The sequence below is a fragment of the Choloepus didactylus genome, chromosome 15 (genome assembly GCF_015220235.1).
Source record: "Choloepus didactylus isolate mChoDid1 chromosome 15, mChoDid1.pri, whole genome shotgun sequence".
Lineage (NCBI taxonomy): Eukaryota > Metazoa > Chordata > Mammalia > Pilosa > Megalonychidae > Choloepus > Choloepus didactylus.
Genome location: NC_051321.1, coordinates 75,976,391 through 75,999,890, shown reverse-complemented (window position 1 = coordinate 75,999,890; position 23,500 = coordinate 75,976,391). Strand labels below are relative to the sequence as shown.

The 23,500-nt window shown below is 38.9% G+C and overlaps 2 protein-coding genes across 2 annotated transcripts; one reads left to right on the top strand and one right to left on the bottom strand.

The window, feature by feature from the left end:
- Positions 1–555: 555 nt before the first annotated feature.
- LOC119510500 (mycophenolic acid acyl-glucuronide esterase, mitochondrial) lies at positions 556–1,703 on the top strand. Its single transcript, XM_037804836.1, has one exon. The coding sequence runs from the start codon at positions 593–595 to the stop codon at positions 1,421–1,423; it is 831 nt and encodes a 276-aa protein (XP_037660764.1). The 5' UTR covers positions 556–592; the 3' UTR covers positions 1,424–1,703.
- Positions 1,704–10,013: 8,310 nt separating this feature from the next.
- Positions 10,014–22,259, bottom strand: LOC119510569 (double homeobox protein B-like; the record flags this gene model as incomplete). The annotated part of the gene is made up of 5 exons (XM_037804971.1): positions 10,014–11,782; positions 13,549–13,703; positions 14,125–14,236; positions 16,705–16,859; positions 21,773–22,259. Coding segments are annotated over 5 exons (1,515 nt in total), but the record flags the coding sequence as incomplete, so codon positions are not given.
- Positions 22,260–23,500: the final 1,241 nt, after the last annotated feature.

Below are 23,500 nucleotides of genomic sequence, written 5' to 3'. Positions count from 1 at the left end.
GTGAAACCTAGAGAGGTCAATGATTGTGGTTAAATGTATAAATATGTGTTTACATGAGGGAGAACAAATGAATGCCAACTTTGCAAGGTGTTAAAAATGGGGTGGTATTGGGGAAAAAATACAATCAATGCAAACTAGAGTCTATAGTTAACAGTAACACTGTATACTTCAATTAATTGTAACAAAGGCAATATACTAAAGCTAAATGTCTGTAAGAGGGGGCTACAAGGGAGGGATAAGGAATTCTTGGCATTGGTGTTGTCTGACTTTTCTTATTGTATTTTATTTTAATTTTATTTTCTCTTTTGTTGCTTTTTACTTGTCATTTTTTTCTTTTTCTTTTTCTTTTTTTTTTCTTTTTTTGCCTCTTCCTCTTTCTTTGTGGAAGAAATGGAAATGTCCTTATATAGATAGTAGTGGTGAATGCATAATGATGTGATTATACAGGGAACCATTGTTTGTTTACTTAGGATGGAATGTATAGTGTGTGAATAAAACCATCTAAAAAATAAACAGAGGGGCAGCTGGGAGTATGGCGGGTGTGGGTTTAACTGCTTTGGCAGCTTGGGTCCTTTGGAGGATCTCGGGATGGATGGCCGTCTCCCTCGCTCCCCACTGTGGCCTCCGTGTGCCGCGGTGGCTCCCAGCTTGCAGACAGAAGACATCACTTTCTTTCCTTAGTCGACCAGACCTTCCAAACCTGGCTTACAAGCGCCTAAAAGGCAAAAATCCAGGAGTTATCTTCATCCCTGGCTATCTGTCTCATATGAATGGTACAAAAGCCTTGGCTGTTGAGGAATTTTGCAAATCTCTAGGTCACGCCTTTATAAGGTTTGATTACTCAGGAGTTGGAAGTTCAGATGGTAACTTAAAAGAATGCACAATAGGGAAATGGAGAAAAGATGTTCTTTCTATAATTGATGATTTAGCTGAAGGACCACAGATACTAGTTGGATCTAGCCTAGGTGGTTGGCTTATGCTTCATGCTGCAATTGCCCGGCCAGAAAAAGTTGTTGCTCTTGTTGGTGTAGCTACAGCTGCAGATGATCTGGTGACACAGTTTAATCAGCTTTCTGTTGAGGTAAAAAAGGAAGTAGAGATGAAAGGCGAGTGGTTAATGCCATCAAAATACGCTGAAGAAGGAGCTTATCACATCCAGTACAGTTTCATTAAAGAAGCTGAGCATCACTGCTTGTTACATAGCCCTATTCCTGTGAACTGCCCTGTGAGATTGCTCCATGGCATGAAGGATGACATTGTCCCTTGGCATACATCCATACATGTTGCTGACCGAGTAATCAGCACAGATGTTGATGTCATCCTTCGAAAACATAGCGATCACCGAATGAAAGAAAAAGCGGACATTCAACTTCTTGTTTACACTATTGATGACTTAATTGATAAGCTTTCAACATTAGTTTGAATTGTGTCATGGCATAAAGGTATACTTCATTGTGTAGTTGACTAGAATCACATTTTTAGTTCCTCTGTAGACTGATACATCCCAAAGATTGAGAGAGAAAAAATGAAAAGCCCTGATACGTTAGAAGGTTTTTTCCTCTTACCTCTACTTTGTAAATATCATAGGAGTATTTACTTAATGATGTATTTGCACAAATGGTACAAATTGTGAAGAAAGTACCAGCTGCTGTTTGGAAAATTTTCTCCTTCCTTCAATCCTTGACTTTTTTTCATTAAAATGTGTCCTATTTTTTAAGTCAAGAGATGCTTACCTTTCTTGTGCTTATGCCAAATGCCAGCTCTTAAGCATATTCTTCTACTTAGAATTATTCAAGAAACCTTGAACAATTTTTTTTTTGGTACCATTATATATGGAGATTTGTAAGATTATTACTTCTGATTTAAAAAAGCAACTCACAAAATATAGCGTTTATTGAAATAAATGTGCAATGATTAGAGAATGTTTGAAGCATAATAAAGTTAAAAAAATAAGGGTGTTACTTTATATAAATTATACACTGCGTGTTTCATTTGAACTTAATTAAGGCTTTACTCTTCAAAGGCTCAAAACCTTATGGTATTATAAAGGAAATACATTATTTCTATATTTTGGCTTATTTGTTTTATGTATTTAAATGAGGGAATTTCATCATAATGATGTAGCATTTTCATATTCTGATTGGTAAAACTAAAGAGCAAATTGATCGTTACATATTATTGCCTACCCACAAAAAAAATCCCTTTTTCATGAATATATGCTTTAAGTACACGTAGCCAAATGATTGCTACCTAAATCAGAGGGCTTTCTGAAGTATAGAATCAGTCAGGAAATATGAAATGACAATGTATAAATATGGATGTATTTTTTTAATAACTAAAATGAATTTGTGCAGTAGCCAGCCTTGATATTACAGAATTGGTGTTTTTTAACTATTAATTTTGGCTGGAATTTGTTTAGCTTGCTTAGGTTATTCTGTTAAAGTGAAACTTTTATTAAGTTGAAAACATGACTCATATATATAAAAGGAAAAAAAAAAATAAATAAACAGAGGGCTACAAGTGCTGGAGAAAGGGATGTACCAAATCACCATTGGTGGGGAAGAAAAATAGTGCAGCCCACCTGGAGGGCAGTGTGGTGGTTCCACAGAAAGCTAAGCATGGGGTTGCCTTATGGTCCTGCAACTTGGTTATTGGGAATATACTTGGAGGAACTGAAAACAGGGACATGAATGGACACGTGGGGTGAATGGTGTCAGTATTCACAATTTTTCAGTAGATGGAGGTGGTCTAAGGGTATACCAACTGATGAGCAGAATGGCAAACTGTGGTGTCTACATTCAATGGATAATTGAGCTGCTACAAGGAGTTAAGTGGTGAGGTGAATGGACATTGAGGACAGTATGTTTAGTGAAATAAACCAGAAATGAAAAGAAAAACATTATAATGCCTCACTAATATGAACTAACTATAATGTGCAAGCTCCAAGAATTGAGTCTGAGAGCATGGATTATCAGGGGAAGGCTTTTGTAAAGGTTCCTAGATTGTAAGCTTTTACAGCAATTACATCTATTTCTGAGTTGTAATGGTTATTTCTAAATTCTGAGATGCTGAACCCTTTGGGTATAATCTGGTCAGACCCTGGAACTCTGGGTATCTGGGTGACACCTGAGATTCAGAGCCAGAGTCTGGCAGCATTGAATGTCAGCATTATCCCATACAGCAAATGTTAAGGAGTCTGAAAAAAGACATCAGACTTCAATTAGAGATATGAATGAAATGGACTTGTTTAGGACTAAGGTAAATTAGACTAAAGGGTAAAGGATGATATTGACAGTGTTTGTAAAACTTCAACTTCTGTGTGAGGCCAAAGGAAGAGATGTTTATTAGGTGCAAAATCTATATTATTTATAACACACTATATAATTTAACTTGTACAGTTTATTCAAACAACATAATTGCATGGAATGTTGAATAGGGAGTGAAATCTGGTTGGTTTGTACAGGTTAGTGTGAAGCCCCAATACATCCCAGTGTAATGTCAGCAGAGAATAAAGATGTATATGCAAAGCTCCCTTGAGGGACTGGGGGGAAATGTGGGAATATTAAATTTCCCCATCTGGAGAATTAATGATACTCTTATAAGCATTGGGGGCTACCAATTTAGAAAGCCGAGCCCTTGATCTTGGAGCTTGCCCTTATGAAGCCTATTGTTGCAGAGAAGAGGCTATACCTACTTAAAATTGTACCTAAGTGTCACCCCCAGAGAACCTCCTTTGTTGCTCAGATGTGACCTCTCTCTTTAAGCCAACACTGCAGGTAAACTCACTGCTCTCCCTCCTATGTGGGACATGACTCCCAGGGGTATATATCTCCCTGGCAATGTGGCATATGACTCCCAGGGATGAGCTTGGCCCTGGCATCATGGGATTGAGAAAGCCTTCTTGGACCAAAAGGGGGAAGAGGAAGGAAACAAAATAAAGTTTCAGTGGCTAAGAGATCTCAGATAGAGTTGAGAGATCATTCTGGAGGTTATGCTTATGCATTATATAGATATACTTATTTAGTTTTTAGTGTATTGGAATAGCTAGAAGGAAATACCTGAAACTGTTGAACTGAAACCCAGTAGCCTTTATTCTTGAAGATGATTTTATAACTACATAGCTTACACTGTGTGACCATGTGATTGTGGAAACTTTGTGGTTCCCAATCTCTTTATACAGTGTATGGACAGATGAATATAAAAATAAGGACAAAAAGTAAATGAATAATAGGGAGAGATGGGGGGTATGGGATTTTTTGGGTGTTCTTTTCCACTTTAACTTGTATTCTTATTCTTTTTTGTGTGTGGTAATGAAAATATTCAAAAATTGCTTGTGGTGATGAATGCACAACTATATAATGGTACTGTTAACAACTGATTGTACACCATGGATGACTGTATGGTATGTGAATATATATCAATAAAATTGAATTTAAAAAACATATATGCATGTAATATCAGATCTCCAAAATATATGACACAAATATTAACAGAATTTAAGACATAAATAGATAGTTCTACATTAATAGTAGGAGATTTCCATACACCGCTTTCCATAATGAACAGAAGACAGAAGATCAATAAGGAAACAGAGAACTTGAACAATACTATAAACTAACTGTCTAACAGATATATACAGAGCACTTCATCAGTGACAGAGGGATATACATTCTTCTCAAATGCACATCTGTCATTCTCCAGATAGACCATATGCTAGTTCACAAAAAAGTCTCAATAAATTAAAAAAACAATGGAATCATACAAAGTATCTTCTCTGACCACAATCAATTGAAGCTAGAAATATATAGCAGAAGGAAAATTGTAAAATTTATAAATACATGAATATTCACAATACACTCTTAGACAACCAATGGTTCAAAAGAAACCACAAGAGAAATTAGAAAATACCTCGAGGCAAATTAAAAAGAAAATGCACAATGGACTTTCTGGGAAGATGGCAGAATAGGGAGTTGCAGGGCTGACCTCTCTCCCAAAAACAGCTAATGGACTGGCAGAAACTGTCCAAAACATCTATTCTGGGGCTCCAAGGACCAGTAGAGTATTGCACAGCATCCATGGAAAGTAGGACTAAGCAACTGAGAAACTGTGATGAAAAACTCTGAATAATTCCTGTGGTCAATGGTCCTGGTGCCCATCTCCAACCCTTGAGACAAGCAGCCTTAGATTGGCCAGTCCCTGCCTGGTGGGCTGCTGTGGACTGGAAGGGCCACAGAAGACCCCCTCCCCAGGAACAGAAGAGGACATGACCCAGTACTTATTAGCTGGTGAATTTAGACCACTGGGTCCCACTGCTTTAGCCCAGCCTGGACAGGTGCCACCTGGGCCATTGTTTCCACCACCACAATCCCCAAAGGCAGAACTGCCAGAGGGCTAAAAATACCCTACCTTCTTAGGGCTGCAGGGAGTAGGCTGCCAAAGAGTGCCATCTGCTGGGCAGGCCAGGATAATACACCTTTGGGGAGCCATCAAAAAGTCTTCTTGGTAAAGAGCACCATCTGCTGGGCAAGCCAGGAAAGTGCACCCCGGGGAGCTGAAATAAAGGCTGTTTGCCATCTTTCCTAACCCTCTCCCCAGGGCCCTTTGGAACTGGCCTGCCCCCCAGCATAGGTCCCTAGCCCTGTTTTGGCTGGGAAATGGTGATGAACCAAGGGTCAAAGAAGAAACTTAACACAAACCCAATCAGCAACAAAATACTAGAGAGAGAAACCAACCCTCAGAATAAACCAATCAAGATAATCAGATGCCCAAATATCAGCAAAAAATTACAAGCCATACTGAGAAACAGGAAAACATGGCCCAAAGAACAAATTGAAAAGTCAGAGGAGATAGAGAATTTGGAATAACTAATCAAAGATATTCAAACAAATCTCCTAAACCAGTTCAAGGAGATGAAAGAAAATATGGCTAAAGAGATAAAGGGTATTAAGAAGACACTGGGTGAGCATAAACAAGAATTTGAAAGCATGAAAAGAATAAAACAGAACTAATGGGATCTCCTCAAAACTGAATACTTTTCGTGCATCAAAGGGCTTTGTCAGGAAAGTAAAAAGGCAGCCCACTCAATGGGAGACAGTATTTGGAAACCATATATCAGAAAAGGGTTTAATATCCAGCATATACAAAGATATCCTACAGCTCAACAACAAAAAGACAAACAACCTAATTTTAAAATGGACAAAAGACATAGATACACACTTTCCAAGGAGGAAATACAAATGGCTCAAAAGCGTATGAAAAGATGCTCAACTTCACTAGCTATTAGGGAAATGCAAACCAAACCACAAAGAGATATCATCTCACACCTACTAGAATGGCCATTAAAAAAAAAATAGAAAATTACAAGTGCTGGAGAGGATGTGGAGAAATAGGTACATTTATTCGCTGTTGGTGGGAACATAGAATGGTGCAACCGCTCTAGAAGGCAGTTTGGCAGTTCCTCAGGAAGCTGGGTATGCCGGTTTGTATATTTATGTCCCCCAGAAAAAGCCATATTCTTTAATGCATTCTTGTGGGGACAGACATATTAGTGTGGATTGGGTTGGAACCTATTGGTTCAGTGTCTATGGAGATGTGACCCACCCAACTGTAGGTGATAACTCTGATTGGATAATTTCCATGGAAACATGGCCCCGCCCATTCAGCATGGGCTTGTTTAGTTTACAGAAGCTCTATATAAGCTCAGACAGAAGGAGCTGGAGCTAGCTGGAGCTGAGACAGACATTTTGAAGATGGCCATTGGAAGCTGATGCAGACATTTTGGAGCATGCCATTTTGAGGTGCAACCTGGAATCAAGCAGACGCCAGCCATGTGCCTTACCAGCTAACGGAGGTTTTCCAGACACCATTGGCCATCCTCCAGTGAAGGTACCCTTTGTTGATGGACACTTTATGGCCTTAAGACTTTAACTGTGTAACCAAATAAACCCCCTTTTATAAAAACCAATCCATTTCTGGTGTTTTGCATTCCAGCAGCATTAGTAAACTAGAACACTGGGTATAGAATTTCTGTATGATCCAGCAATCCCATTACAAAGCATATACTCGGAGGAACTGAAAGCAGGGACACAAACAGACATTTGCACACTACAGTTAACAGTAATACTGCAGTATACACTCTAGTTAACAGTAACACTGTATATAGTTAATACTACAGTTAACAGTTAACACTGTATACAATTAACAGTAACACTGTAATATTCTTTTATTAACTCTAACAAAGGCAATATGCCAAAGCTAAATATAAATAAGAGAGGGATATAAGGGAGGGGTATGGGGTTTTTTTTTCTTTTATTTTCCCTCCTTTTTTTTCAGAAGAAATGGAAATGTTCTCATAAAGATTGTGATGATGAATGCATAACTATGTGATTATACCAGGAGCCACTGATTGTACACTTCGGATGGATTGCATGGTGTATGAATAACACTGTTTAAAAAAAAAAAAAAAAGAAAACTACAAGTGCTGGCGATGTGGAGAAAGAGGTATCCATATTCACTGTTGGTGGGTGTGATGGTTAGGCTCAAGCAAGCACTGGCCTAATCATTACTGCAAGGACATTTGTGGCTGGTTAATAAACCAGAAAGCTGGTTTATAAAACCATCAGTCAATTGACTCCAGCTGTGGCTGAATACATTCATGAAGGGAGTGTCTTCCTCAATAAGAATTCAATCAGCTAGATATAACCCAACCAGTTGAAGACTTTTAAAGAAGAAAAGAGAGAACTTTCACTTCTTCAGCTAACCAGCCTTTCCTGGGGAGTTCATCGAAGACCTTCATCAGAGTTGCCAGCTCACTGCCTGCCCTACAGAATTTGGACTCGTGCATCTCCACTGTTGCATGAGACACTTTTATAAAATTTCATATTTACAGATATCATCTGTCAATTCTGCTTCCCTAGAGACCCCTAATTCACTGGGGGAAGTGGAATCGTGCAGCTCTTCTGGAGGGCAGTGTGGCAGTTTCTCAGGAAGCTGGGTATGGAGTTGCCATTTTACCTGGCAATCCCATTACTATGTATATACCCAAAGAATTGAAAGCAGGGACACAAACAGCCATTTGTACACTAGTGTTTATGGTGGCATTGTTCACGACTGCCCACGGATGGAGATAGCCCAAGTGTACATCAACTGATGAGCTGAAAGGTGAATTGTGGTGTATACATAAGATGGAATATTGTGCAGCTGTAGAAGGGAATGAAGTCGTGAGACATGCAACAAGGTGAATGAATCTTGTTGAGCGAAATAAGCAAAAAAAGACAGAAACAAAAGGACAAATTCTGTATGGTCTATGATATTGTCTGTATGTTAAAACTTCAACATCTATGTAAGACCAAAAGAAGAGATGTCTATTTTGTCCAAAATTTAAATTCTCTGTAGCATACTATCTAATTTAACCTGTCTGGTCAGGCTATTTAAACAACCTAATTACATGGAACCTAGAATAGGGAATGAGATCTTGTTATTCTGTACAGGTTAGTGTAATACCCCAATATATTCCAGAGTATTTGGGGCAGAAAATTAAATATATATATTCACAAGGTCTGATGGACTGGAGAAAAACGTGGAACTATTAAACTTCTCCACCTACGGAACTCCTGATATAAGCTTTAGGGTCTCTAATTTACTAAACCAAGCCCTCCATCTTGAGGCTTGCCCTTATGAGACTTGTTTCTGTAATGGCTGAACTAAGCCTACTTTAAATTGTTCCTAAGAGTCACTCCCCGAGAACCTCTTCTGTTGCTCAGATGTGGCCTAAGCCAAACTGCAAATAAGCTCACTACCCTCCCCCTAGGTGGGACATGACTCCCAGGGCTCTTAAGTCCTAGCAATGTGGGAAATGACTCCCAGGATGAGCCTGGCCCTGGCATCGTGGACTGACAATACTTTCTTGACCAAAAGGGGGAAAATACATGAAACAAATAGTTTCAGTGACTAAAAGATTTCAAATAGAGTCAAGAAGTCATTATAAGTCATTATGGAGGTTACTCTTATGCAAGCTTCAGCCAGATATTGCAATTCGCCATAGTATGCCAAGCCACAACCAACAATATTCCTGAAAACCTTAAGGAATACCCTGGGTTCTATCTCAAGTTTTACTTAATAAGTAAAACTGAAAAAATATTCAGAAACCTAAATGCTCCAGATTGTTCCTACGCCAATTAAGCCCTGAAACCCAGAGGTACTAGTCTCTCAAAGAACATCAGCCAGTTTCATTCCTCTACCCCATAATGTCAACACCCCTTTTCAGCAACACCCCTGGAAATGGTCATTGCCCAGATATCCCTGAAGATTGAGAGAATGATCAAATGAGAAGTTGTTGTAACGCAGAAGTTAGGATTTAACAAATGGTTATGACTACTAACTCATTATATAGATATTACTTCTTAGTTTCTAGTGTATTAGAGTAGCCAGAAGGAAATACCTGGTATTGTTGATGGTAATCCAACAGCCTTGATCTTTGATAATGATCATGTAACTATTTAGCTTTTATCTTGTGACCCTGTGATTGTAAAAACATTGGGACTGACACCCCCTTTATCCAGTGCATGGGTAGATGAGTAATAAAATAAAGACGTATAAAAAAATTATATCAAATTCTTTTCAGGTAGATCTTTGCCACTAAGAAGTGTGTTTGCATGTGTGTGTTATCAATTTACTCAGTAATTAATGAATGTACAGCTCATGTTAGAAGCAAGAACAGAGCACTACTAAGCATAATTTGGTAATAAATCCTGAGGTTGGAAGATTCTGGCACTTGTGCTTCAGTGTATAACCCTCAAGAAACTCTTGCACATGAGGCACTCAGAGACACCTGTAAGGATGCCCACTGCATGACTGTTTGTAGTAGTATAAAACTTGTATCTTTGTAGATATGTTACGAACTAGATGCAAGCATATGTACCTCATTCCTACATCTTCACGCAGAAAGGAGATAAAGCAAATTACTTAAAGGATTGTATGACAAGTCAGAAGGCAAACTGATAATACAGAATTAATATTTTTCAAAGATATTTTTATTACACCAATATAAATGCCATACAGCCTGCTACACCATGTTGTATTTTTACAACTGAAAACCAAGGAGTAAACTGAGTATAAGGGTGACAAACTAGAATTTTTAGGTATAATTTTTTATAAAATTGGGAAGGGTATAGATAAATATACAGGCAAAAACACCTGAAAAACCTAAAAATGGGAAATAGTAACATCAATAGACTATTCTGGGATTATATGATGTTACTATTGTAATTTTCCTTGCAATTTTCTGTATGTTTTAAATGGGCAAAGGAAAAAATATTATACGTCATACTATGTTTAATCTTTCTCTTATTGCTGGATACTGAGGTAGTTTCCAGTTCCCAATTCCAACCCTCACTCTAAGGAAAAATTCAATTTTTATGAATGTACATCATAAGGAAATATAGCACACCCTCATTTTCCACACATCAACCCCATTTCAAGTTTGACTTTCCTGTGGCCAGAATGGAAAGAAGTGCAGGTAGACCTTTTCTTTTACCATGAGTTCATTTACAGTTCATGGATTACCCACACTGCCAAAGAAATGATGGTTAAAGGGAGGAGGTCATGTTTGTCATGAAAATACTTTTGTTTATCAAGGATTCAGCAACCATGTCCACTGCCTGGTGCCCATGGAGCCTCCAGAGCCTCCAGAGGTAGTGTGCAGCTTCAGGACAGGCATTTACTCAATGAAGTGAACAGAGAAGGTAAGCGCCACCTAGGGCCAGGGTATAAATCTGCATCTTGAATTCTAAGTGGTTTGTCCTTCCTTGTGCAATTAGTCTTGCTTCAGAACAACTTGTTTGTTCACCATCCTTTAAATTCCACTGATTCTGCATCAAAGGAAAAGAGGCCTGGGCTAGGGTGGTGAGAATGCCATCTTCCTCCTCTTGAAGCTGAGGCCCTGGTGAGCTTCACAGCATGTGGAGCAGAGCTGGAAAATCTTCCTTGCTGAAGGGTGGTTTGGGTGCTGGAGTCCTGCTCCTGGAGATCCAAATTCAGAAAAGGTTGTACCTCTTACTGTCAGTCTGTGGTTGGCAGATGCTGATTTAAAGGCTTGATGCTTCTAGATATTGCCGGTGCAGCTGGTCGGTTAACTGTGCCAAACGCTGCCACAGGTCTCTCAAGTGAGTCCTGGATATCAGAGTGTCCCTTCAGGAGGCTCCCATTCTGCAATCAGAGCTTGGCAGCACTCATCCCACCATTCAATAAAGAAAGTTATGTCTTGATGACTTAGATCCTTCCACTGCTTTTTACTATCAAGTTTAAACTGCAAATAATTCTTTGACTCTAGTACTTCCAGGTCAATGGGTTCAATGGGCTCACTGCGATCCTGGCATTTTCCTTGGTCCTGTGGACATAAAGGAGTCTCAGTATCTAAGAACTCCCTTTCTGGAGGCAGTACTGTTGGCAGCTGATTCACTGGTGTCAGAGGTGGGTGAGGGTTCTCCAACCCCTGCACAGTCTGGGTGGGCTGGACCACCAAGATAGTTGGTGCCTGGTTTGCATGACCCGCAAAGGGATCCCAAGGAACAAAGGATGTGTAGAGTATAAGACAAGAATTTTGGTTGATAATGAAAGAATTAGAGGGAGGAATATCATGGGACCTGCTTGGGACAGTAGAAGGGTCATTTTGGTGCTGCTGAACAGTCAGCTCTTTCCTCACATCTGGGGCATCTGCCAAGGAATTCACAGGTGCCCCTTTGCTCCGCTTCTGGTGCCGTGCTCTTCGGTTCTGAAACCATATCTGAGTGGGGAGTAGGGAAATATGGACATCAGAAGACATGGAATTCCAGTTCTATTTCTCATAAACTGTAAAGCAAAGGGGCTATTTCTGTAAGGCCTAATTCTCAGGATAATTCAAAATATATCATTTGGTCTTTTTTAAAATATGTCCAAATTAGGCCAACTATTTACTCTTGGCCTGGTATAGTTTCTAAACTGATTTCCGAGAATTCAGGGCCTGTATCACTCTGTTCAGCATTTCTCTTTCTCTTCATTTTTCTTTAATTTTATTATTACCCTCATTTTGTAATGTAGGGCATATATTTAGAAATCCACCGGCCCCATCCCAAAAATCTCCATGTACACAAGCATTCATTACTCAAAAATTTTCCCCTCTTAGTAATTCCTGTCATCAAATAAAAATCACCATCTCTGGTACAGATGTTCTTCACTGGTTTGGGAGTTAAAATTAATTTATCTGGTCCATGTGTTCTATTTATATACATACACACATATTTACCTATATGTATATATGTATTTTTGTGTGTATAAACACACACAAACCAAACTGAGTTCATGACATACTCAGCTATCAATTATAGATGAACTGGAAACTCTGACTAAAAAAGCATAGTCTCTAGAATTTACCCTCTAATCTGGATATACAAACAATCAGTATTGAAAGGGTTGATACTTTTTATTCCTTGCCAACAAGTTGAAAGAATATGTGACTAAGATACAACTGTATAAATCTGTTCATAGGTTTATCAACACAATAAAGAGAGCTTTTGTGAACATTTCTCTATGAACATGCTTCATAGTCATGAGCATTTAATAAACAGAGATGACGGTACTCAGTGATGGCAATTTTGGTCCTCAACCAAGTACAACGGGCAATGTCTGTAGACTTTCATCAGTTATCAAAACTTAGGGGTTGGGAGCATGGGCTCTACTGTAATCTAGTAGATCAAGGCCTGGGATGCTGATAAACATCCTACCATGCACAGAACAAGCCCTCAAAACAAATGTGGTTTGAAGCTGTATGTACCCCAGAAAAACATGTTCTTAAATCTAACCCATTCCTGTGGGTGTGAACCCCTTGTAAGTAGGACCTTTCGATGTGGTTATTCAGTTAGGGTGTGACCCACCTCATTCACAATGGGTCTTAATCCTATTACTGGACTCTTTATAAATAGGATGAGTACAGCCAGGGAAAGAGAAAGCCAAGGAAGCAAGAGGCTAAAATCAAGGAAGCCCAGAAGAGAAGGCACATGTGCCTTTTCATATGGCAGAGGAGCCAAGGATCATAGGCAGCTGGTCTTTGGGAAGAAAGCATTGCCTTGATGATGCCTTGATTTGGACATTTTCCCAGATTCTAATCACAGTGAATAAATTCCCATTGTTTGAGTTCAACTATTTCATGCCATGTGCTTCAAGCAGCCTAGGAAACTAAACAACAAAGAACTATCTGGTGAAAATGATAACACTGCCAAGATTTAGAAACACTGGCAAAGAGTGTGTTTTTAAAATAGATACCAGCTTTAAGATTTATTTTTCACTTCTGCCTCCTATTGTTTCTAAATGCATAAATTACTGGCAGATAGGTATGAAAAACCTCTTCCTTTTGTAAGGCTGTACTTGCAATGCTGGGTGTTTAACATTCCAAAACTTTGCCCTGGATCACTGAGATAACCAAAAACAGCCCAAATATTCTCAGCAAAATTCAGGAGACAATACCACTACCACTACCAGGTGTGACAAATTTGGTGCTACAGACATAGAACTTACCTGAATTCTTGATTCTGGAATGCCTGTTTCTTTAGCCAGTTCTTCCCTAGTAGCAATACCAGGGAACTGGTTCTTCTCAAAGGCTTGAACTAGGACACTGATTTGAGATCTTGTCAGGTATAACCGGTTTCTTCTGTGTCCTGCCCCTAAATATTCTGAGGGAGAATACAGGAACAAAAGAAGGCTTTTAGGCTAGTTTTCACATTTAATCCCTAAGCACAAATTTTTTGAATATCATTCTCATCACCTTTACTCCCTCTGAATCCCTCCCAAGTAACTCACAGACTAATCCTGACCTTGGGATTAAATCCTTATAGTAATAGAAGGGAGGAGGCTACACTCCTAGTTGTAGCAGGACAAAAATGTCTAAAGCCTCTTTCCTTGCTAAGAACCTACTTTCCCCAGCCAAATAATGGGACAATGTTTACATCTCTGACACTAAAACAGCCAGAAAAAGCTATATTTTATTGTTATCCTAAGCACTCTTTGCGGAGAATTAGGGCACAACATGCAGAGTGGTTTACAATGTCAATGGGATCCACTGACGAACTTGTATTTGGACTGGTAGGTTTTCACCTTGAGTCTTTAGCAAAGGCTGATCCTGAACCTGGGTTTGCTCTCCTACGGACCTTCTAGACTTCAGTCGCTGGGCCTTTAATTGTCTCGTTCTGTGGTTTTGAAACCAAACCTAAACAGGAAAAGAAGATGCAAAAATCATGCAGCTCAGTCTACATCATTCCAAATATCAAATCCAATTTAAAAAACTGATTTAGCCATCATTTCTTGGAGGAATTATCCACAAGAGAAAGGCAATGTGTTATCCTAGGAATAACGTTATTATCTCAAAGTATTAGCCTGAAATTCAGGATAGCACACAATCTGTACCAACTCAAATCAGCATTTCTTTTTCCATCAGCCTCACATTCTACCCAAACTAAATTTCCTGATTTAAAGGAAATTGGTCTCCAAAAGGACATTTATCTCTCTCCATCTCTCTCCCCACCTCTCCCTCTCTCAGTTAGGGAAAGGTCAAAGTCTGCAAGTTCTTCTTTATCCCTGACAGATTCTCACAGCCAGCACCATCTCATAACACACAATAAACATGGAATTAATCTCTTGACATACAAGGCAAGGAGATACCCCTTCACACCCATTAGGAAGAATATGATTTAAAAAATGGAAAATAAAGTGCTGGCAACAAAGCCGAGAAATAGGAATCCTCGTACACTGTTGGTGGGAATATAAAATGGTGCCGCCTCTGTGGAAAACAGTTTGGTGATTCCTCAAAAAGTTAAACATAAAATTACCATATGACCTAGCAATTCCACTTCTAGGTATATACCCAAAAAGAAATGAAAGCTGGGACTGGAACACATATTTGTACACCAATGTAATATCAGCATTCACAATAGCCAAAATACAGAAGCAACCCAAGGGTCCATCATGGATGAATGAATAAACAAAACTGGCTTATACGTAACAGTGGAATATTATTCATCTGTAAAAATGAAGTTTAATACATGCTACAACACAGATGAACTTGACATGTTGAATGAAATAAGCCAAATACAAAAGAATAGGTATTGTATAATTTCACCCTATTAAATAACTAAAACACCAAATTCTTGGAGTGAGAAAGTAGATTACAGTGAACCAGGGGCCAGAAGTGAAGAGAAACGGGGAGTTAATGCTTAATGGGTACAGAGTTCCTGTGTGAGGTAATGGAAAAGTTTTGGTGATAGTGGCACAATATTGTTAATTAATACCACTGAAATGTGAATTTGAAAATGGTTAAAACGGGAAATTATATGTTGTATATATATTACCACAATAAAAAATAACTTAAAAGAAAAAAAATTTTGTTTTTAATTCCTCAGTCCAGGAGGCAGAATTGGCCATCACAAACTACTGGGCTAACACTCATTCACCCTGACCTCATTTCATAGTTTATAGAACAAACTAAAAGATAAGAAGATTCCTAGGGACCTGAATATATAGTTTTGAAGCTATTGTGACTACATAACCAAATAAATAATGTTCTTGGCTCCTCATTCCTGGAGCCAGAATAGTGCCATACTTTCTAATAATTTCTGAGTGTTTTATGTGGATAATTTGATAATTCATAACACTTATAACCATAATGATAATCAATATCTGTTCTTAATGATAACCAGTATCTGTTTGAGCCACTCTTAAATCCAAGACATTTTGCTACAAGTGTTTATTTGTTCTCTGTATTAATTATTCAAATATTTTCAAAGACAAAGGTTTAAAAACAGATACAAACTTGAACTAATGAATAAATTAGTGAACACAATGGCATAGCTACCCTCATAGTAGACTGTTTCCTGGACTTTTCTCCCTCTCAATCACTTGATGGCTCAGTATCTCTCAGCAAGCCAGTCACCAAGTCTTCCCTCAGGACACACTTTCAAATGGGATTTGTTTAAATCCCATCTACACCACCCAGAAAGACGCATGAAGAGAAAAGAAAAATTTTACCTCCCCAATATTTGCTTAGACTGAGGCCCTTATGCCCAGAAAGTAGAGTATTTGACACAAAACCCTAAACTCATTACTGTCCTATAAAAAGTCATTTTTACTTGTTCTTTGACTATCCAGTACTGCTTCCGGTAAAATTCTGGTTTTTTCTAGTCATTCTTTTGATAACTGAGTTTCAGATTTTATGTCAGTTATTCTATCCAATATAATTCAATATGGGACTTGGCTTCAAACAGTCTTACGTATAAAACACATTTGAAACATTTATTTTCTTAAAAATTGGAAATTTTCATGAGTTCTCACCACAAACTTCCCACATAATAATTAAATATTAATCATTATTCTGTTGTATATATTCAAATAATTAATGACCTCATATCATTAGCATAGCAATCCCATTTATCAAATTCTCCAATGTCACAAGCTGGAGCCTGTATATTCTCCTTCCCCCATCAGTGAATACACCAGTCAATAGTTCACCATTGTCAAAAGGTATAAACAGAGCTTCTGTTTTTATTTTATTTTTAACATTCTATAACAGGAGAAACCTTCTAAATAAAATGCCAGCCATAAGAGAATTGCTAGACAGCACTCAGCATTGCCATGCTCCTTACTGGGCTCTGAGAGAGAGTGAAACAGAAACCTAATACCCACCTGAATTCTAGGCTCCGGGATACCAGTATCTTTGGCTAGCTGTTCCCTGGTAGCTATACCAGGGTAAGGGTTCCACTTAAAGCATGCTTCGAGGAGATCCTTTTGACTCCGGTTCAAAACAATCCTCCGTCGCCGGGCTTCTCTTTGTAGTGTATCTGAAAGACACAAAGGGGAAAGGGGGGTATGAAGAATATGTTTTGTATTAAAAATTGAGGCCTGAGCAAACCTTATGTTTATTAGATTGAAAGTCTCTAAGCACAATGATTAGTATATATTTTTACTTTATAGGTAGCAATAAAGACATGCTAAATTGGACACTTATGGTTGTAAACAAATATATTAGAAAGGATGATAATCACTGATAACAAGTATCCAAAGCAAAAATTTATAGAGAAACCACAAAATTGCACGCAAAGAAAATAGGAAACAATACAGATGAAGAAAATAAATGAAGATAAATGAAACAAATAAAATTAATGAAAAAAAAATGGATTAAATAAAATAAAGTTGAGAGTTTGGAATAAATAATATATTTCAGTAAAATATCACGCATTAGATATCCCATATTTTTTCACTCCATCTAAAGCATTAACTCTAAAATTTTCAGAAGACAAACCATTTATGGGACTCGTGGCTGCCATCTTAATTCTGAAATTCAAGTATGGTGTTTCAAAGCAACCCTCAATGCTTTGACCTAATTTTATCACTGAAAAAGAGCCCCGCCTACAATCTGTCCCTCCAATCATGGTTTTGATTTAAACTTTCATAATCTCTGGAAAATACACAAGGCATTTGGCATTATCAAAACCACAGCAAGGAACTTGATGGAAACTTACCACTTGTGCTGGTCAAAATCCACCTTGGAAAGAGTCACCTGGATTCCACAGAGATTAGTAACTGATGGAGCAGTAACCACAGATGCAGGCATTATCACAACCAAGGGTGTCCCACCCATTTCTTAAATACCTTTCCAATTAATCCCTTCATGAACTATTTCACACCTTTAGAAAGAATCTTAAAGTAATCAGATTAAGTAGAAGTTTAAGGGGAAGGACAGAGTCTACTAGGTAATTTTGCATTCTCCATATCGTTACAAATATGACTTTGTTTCTGTGTGCTCTAGTTTATACATATATAAGCATTTTGTTCTCTTTTAAGTACTCGCTTCTTAATTATTTTGCTTGGTAGTATCATTTAATATATAAAGACATACCCAAATTGGAACATTCACGTTTTCCTCAGCTTTTTCTTAAACATATTTGTTTCCATCATGTCATGTTCAATTTATGTGTCAACTTAGTTAGACTGTGCTCCCTAGTTATTCAATCAAACTCTTATCTAGGTGTTGCTAAGAAGATACTGTGAAGATGTAATTAAGATCATAATCACTTGACTTTAGGTAAAGGGTATTATTCTAAATAATCTAGTGGGGCCTGATTCAATCAGGTGAAAGGAGGACATAAGAGTAGAGCTGAGGCTTCTCTGAAAAACAAGTTATTCAGCCTGTGGGGAGTTGCTTCAGCTAATGCCCAAGGACTCCAGACTGACCTACAGATTTTAGACTTGCCTAATCAGCCTTCACAATCACATAAACCAATTCCTTGCCATAAATCTCTCAAAAGCGTCTGGTTTTGTTTTCCTGGTTTAATTCTGACTGAAGCAATCATCAAACAGTTTATTTGGAAATGATGACATAATAGGAAAAAAATGTGGATGTGGTTATGTCTCAGGGGACAGACCATGGGTGACGCAAAGTTTCATTAAATTTTAGAAAGAGTACATTAAGTTTTAGAAAGATAGTAGTCCATCTTATACCACTGCAAATTTTTTGGTCAACTTATGTCAGACGTGATAACCCTACAAGAGCAGAAAAGGAACAAACCCAATTGTGCCTTGAAATAATGAAAACAAAGTATCATGATCACCACTCACCTGCTGCTATTATTAGGGAATATCAAGAAAGAAAGAGCTTGGAAAGGAATGTGTTCCTCCTCCAGGATGGAGGAAAGGTGAGAAAAACAAGGTAAGGCCTACAGATAGATTTTTATCTCATTTTAAACCAGGAAATAGAAACCTAGAGGCCCACTTTCTACCAACAACAACAAATATATATATACACACCCACATTTTTTTTTTTTTAACCATAAATCAAACATGGATTCTGGCTGTCACATCTTTGGTTTAAAGCAATGGTTAGATTAAAACTTCTACCAATTATTTCAGGATAGGAAAAAAGGCATGTGCTTTGCCACTGTCAACTGATATGTTAATTAAGATGAGATACAGAAAACAAGGCTAGAATGATTTGGGGGAGGTGCTAATTGCTCCTGGAATTAAATGCAATCAGATAGATTAATTGGACTTTATTTGTGCTTGTTTGTGGGTGTGTATTATTACCAGAAAAGTCACATCCTTGTTTGCATAATAATAATGCTTTCTGGACCAGAAGGCTACTACCCTGATGGAAAACCCCTAAGAGAATCAATGTCCTAAAAATGAGACCAAGCCATATAAGGGAAAATGAAAAATCAACTCTGAGCAACTTGTCCAAGTAGAATCTGACCTAACTGGGAGGGAAAGCCACCTCAGCTACAGGGAACAAATATCCACAAATCCTTCCCAGCTGCATCTTGGTATTACTTTGGCCCAGTTGATGCTGTGTCCTACACCTCTTCTTCTATATCATAAAAGAGAATATTTATTACAGTAATACAGTTCCTGCTCCAACTGTGTCAAATCAGAGTGACTTAGATAATGTGGGTTTCTTCCCCTGAATATCTGCATGAAAAAGAGGTCCATTAGAATCTGCCAGATGCTTTGAGTATGTTATGGAAGCTCTGGTTTTCGGCCTAAACTGTGTTTGGAAAGAGCTTTCATTTAGTACCTGGTAGAGAAGGGTAAGATTATTTTGTGTACTATGGAAGTTAATAATTTTGACCAAATAGATGAGACAAAATATATTTTATAAAAGCCAAATATTTCTTGCCTATCCTCATGGGACCAGCCAAATTGGGCCATGTCCTCCAAAAGGGCTACCCTCTCCAATGTGTTGATTTCAGGCTTTCTCTCAGCTAATGAAATGGAGTGGATTTCATGAAGGCATGCATGCCATCACTGAACAGAATTCACCATCTATTTGTGCCATTGTGGCACAAACAGATGGTGAGATGTCTATGTCCCATACAGAAGTAACACCATTAACTAGAATCCCAAAAAGATGAGTGAGAAATAACCTTTTGTTGGGGTAAGCTATTAGTGTTTCGAGGTCTTTTGTTACCATGCACAATTTAGACTAAGGTGACAGATATACAAATTTGCTTTTGTTATTGTCATACTCTATCCCCAGAATTAAGTTTTTATTTTTCAGCAATTTTTCTCAACATTCCCAGAAATACATTTATCATTGCATTTGCAGCCTCCCCCGCCCCCATTTTCAATTGAATTAAAATTTTTCTGAAATTTAGAAGGGCCTGAAATCCATTTCCTAAATGAAATGCTCCCAAGAGACTTATTCTCTCATGCTTGAAGCCTAAGGAGGTATCAGGACAAGATCCATCAAACTGAGAACACAGGCAGATGTTTGCTCATATAATGTGCAGACATTGAGGGAAACTCTAACGGACTAACTAATGAGAGAAAGGCTCAGAATGTTTCTTATACATAGAGGAAAAGAGGGAATCTGCCCAAGTGATTTTTTCATCTTTGAGGAGCACTTTATTTGTACTGTTGGGGAAAAAAAAAGGATAAAAGGAGGTAAAATAAAGACCTCCCTAGATTTGGTTGTCAAAGATCAAAAGCTATTTTTCTATTAAACGTGGAGTACAATCCAGTCTCAGGGCCAATATAAGGCATAGCATTTTAGTTCAGGGAACAAGGACATCCCAGATTTTCCCCACATCAGTGAGGGGTATAATAATCTAACCCTCCCTCCAGATGGGCAAAAGAGACGTGAAAACAGCACCCAATTTCCTCCCAGTGCTGGCTGGGATGGTGTTCTTGAAGCAGTAGCTGAGCATTTCTAAGCACATCTCTACTATTCAAGGTGAGGAAAGAGAGATGTCTCAGTTTTATCTTCCATCACTAGGCCCACACCTAGAGAGAAGTGACCAAAACATCCACGTGGTCCAGATACTGTTTATGAACAACTAAATGTCTTCTCTATGCCAAATCACTAGTCGAGATTTTTCTTTGATGCGAATAGAAGGGTGATATCTCACAGTCTGGTAAATCAACACTATGGACTAGAAGGCTCCAGAAGACATATCATGAGAGGCTTAGCAGTCACTGCTCATTAGAGAGGCTCCACAGGACCACCCAAATCCCTTCTAATCCCAGATCTCTGAGAATGAACAATCACCCTGCAATAAAGCTTTAATTGCAGACTGCACAGTCAAACCTGCTCCAGAAAGCAGCCTACGATGCCACAGTGCTTTATGGCCATCAAGGAAGCATCATCACGGGACATGCCAAAGACCAGTGGCTGTGTTTCCATATGCCGCAGCTTATTCTTTGCAACTTGGGCAGAGTTCATGCATTCTCCAGGCCTTTTCTTTCAAGTCCCTTCATTTGGGGACAGAGTTTGATTTCACAATGGGGTCCAGTTTCAGTTAGAGAGAGAGAATACTCTAGCGATGTGAGGGTGTGGTCTCAAGATGCACTTGATCATTATTCAAGCATCTTACAATGCTTTTTCCTAAACCTTTTTTTTTTTTAGGAAAATCATCATTAATTTTTACAATTAGACGTGATCACTTTTTCAGTGCCAGCCAGATTCTAGAGTATTCTGGCCACAAACAAGGCCACAGGCTGATGTTCTGCCACTGATCTCTGTCCCTTTAGAACAGGCACCACGTCCCCACTTCCCCTGCTAGAGAATGAGTCCCAACACTCCCGTCAGAAACAACACTCAGACCTTTCTTCCCAGAGACTAAACTCCGACCTAGGCCTCCCCAACGGCGAAATTCTGATTTTGGCTCCAGAACCTTCTTCCCCACTCTGTCTGCCAGCCACCAGGCGGCGCCAGACAACGGAAGCGGCCGGAAAGGAACTGGCCTACAAGGCCCCTCACCTCGTCCTTGGCACGTCTCCAGTTCTCCAGGTCTCCAGTTCTGAGGCTCGAGAGGTGGGAGAGCGACAGGACCGGCGCCGCGGGACCCCAGGGCCTTCCCGATGGCTGGGGATGTGCTGGCGGAGGATCCGGGATGACTTGAAGGCCGGGCCTGAGCCGCGACTCCCGCTGCGTGCCGGCCGCCAGACCGCCGCCGCTCTGGCTTTGACTGGTGTGCTCCGGGGTTTGGTCCGGAGCGGCAGCGATGACCGGCGCAGCGCCAGGGCCCGCCCGGAGTGCGCAGAGGCTTCCGGGGGACAGTGCGGGACCCACTTCCGGAAGCCTGGGCCCTCGCAAAGCGCCTCGGAAACGTCCGCCCCGGGACGCCAACCCTCCCCGCCCAGGTCCTTCGGCACCGCCCCCAGTCCGCGGAAGTCCCGCCCACAAGGAACTTGAAGGCCCTCTGCCTTTCCCCAAATGCTGGTTCTTTGTTAAGACGAACCTCTGGCAAAATAAATCAAGATAAAAATAGAGCGAAGGTTCAAATTAAATATAGAACACGTAAAATAATGCGTTACTACATATGCTCTAGGTTTGAAAAAGTTAAGATGTTAGGAAAGATTTTATGGCAATACATTTGGGAATTTAGACGAAGTGGAGATATTCTAGAAAAATTCAGCTTCCCAAAACTGACACAAAGGAAATGGTTGTCTTACACGTATTTAAGACATGGAATCGGCAGTCAAAATTCTTTCTATAAAGGAAACATCAGACCCGACTCAGACTGATTCATTGGGAACTTCGACCAATACTCAATAATAGAATAAATGTAATTTTACACAAAATTTTACAGGAGAGGTGGCGTGCCTCATTTATTCTCTGAGGCCTGCATAACATGATACAAGCCCCTAAAAAATAGTACCACGAAAGAAAACTGTTAGAGGTCTATCTCACTCATGAAAATAAATGCCAAAATCTTAATCAAAATATCGGTAACTTCAACAAGATATAAAAAGGATATATCATAACTTAGTTGGGTTATCCCAGTAGCATAGGGTTCTTTAATGGAAGAAAATCAATTAATATAAATGACCACAAACAGATTAAAAGAGAAAATTACATGATTATCACAAAGAAAAATAGTCAAAAGCTTTAAAATGTGAAGGGGGGGAGTTGAATAAAAGAGAACTCCTTAGGCAGATATTGATAATATATGTTGGCACACATCATACCTAATGTGAAACTTGGAAATGTACACAATAAGACCACTTCTCTACTACTCTGATTCAGTATTTTACTGCAGTTCTCAGACAATGTGGTAAAGTAAGAAAAAATAAATGTATGAGGACTGTATAGAAATAAAATTGCCACTATTCGCAGATGATGTGAATGTGAACCTATAAAATCCATTGAATACACTAAAGCTTGAATTACTATTTTCATTCACAGTTCTACTTATTAAAGTTATGATTCATTATTTAGGAGAAAAATATTCTTTGTCTGACCACATGCAGTTCAATTCAATTTGATGTAATTAGATGAGCCAAATTTCCATGAACTTCCCTTTATGAGTCTTTCAAGCTGTTAGATATGTGAAAAGGAATAAAAGACAGCATTGAAATTCAGAAGCCCAAAAGTCAGACATTCAGACATTTTATATAGAAAAAAATTTAAAACACTATAAGAATGTTCAGTTAGATATTTGGCCAGGGCCTCAATTTCTTCCCTGGTCATTACCTTGCTCAGTTT

Bases quoted from the DNA above. Each gene is read 5' to 3' on its own strand.
- LOC119510500 (XM_037804836.1), top strand. From the start codon at position 593: ATGGCCGTCTCCCTCGCTCCCCACTGTGGCCTCCGTGTGCCGCGGTGG.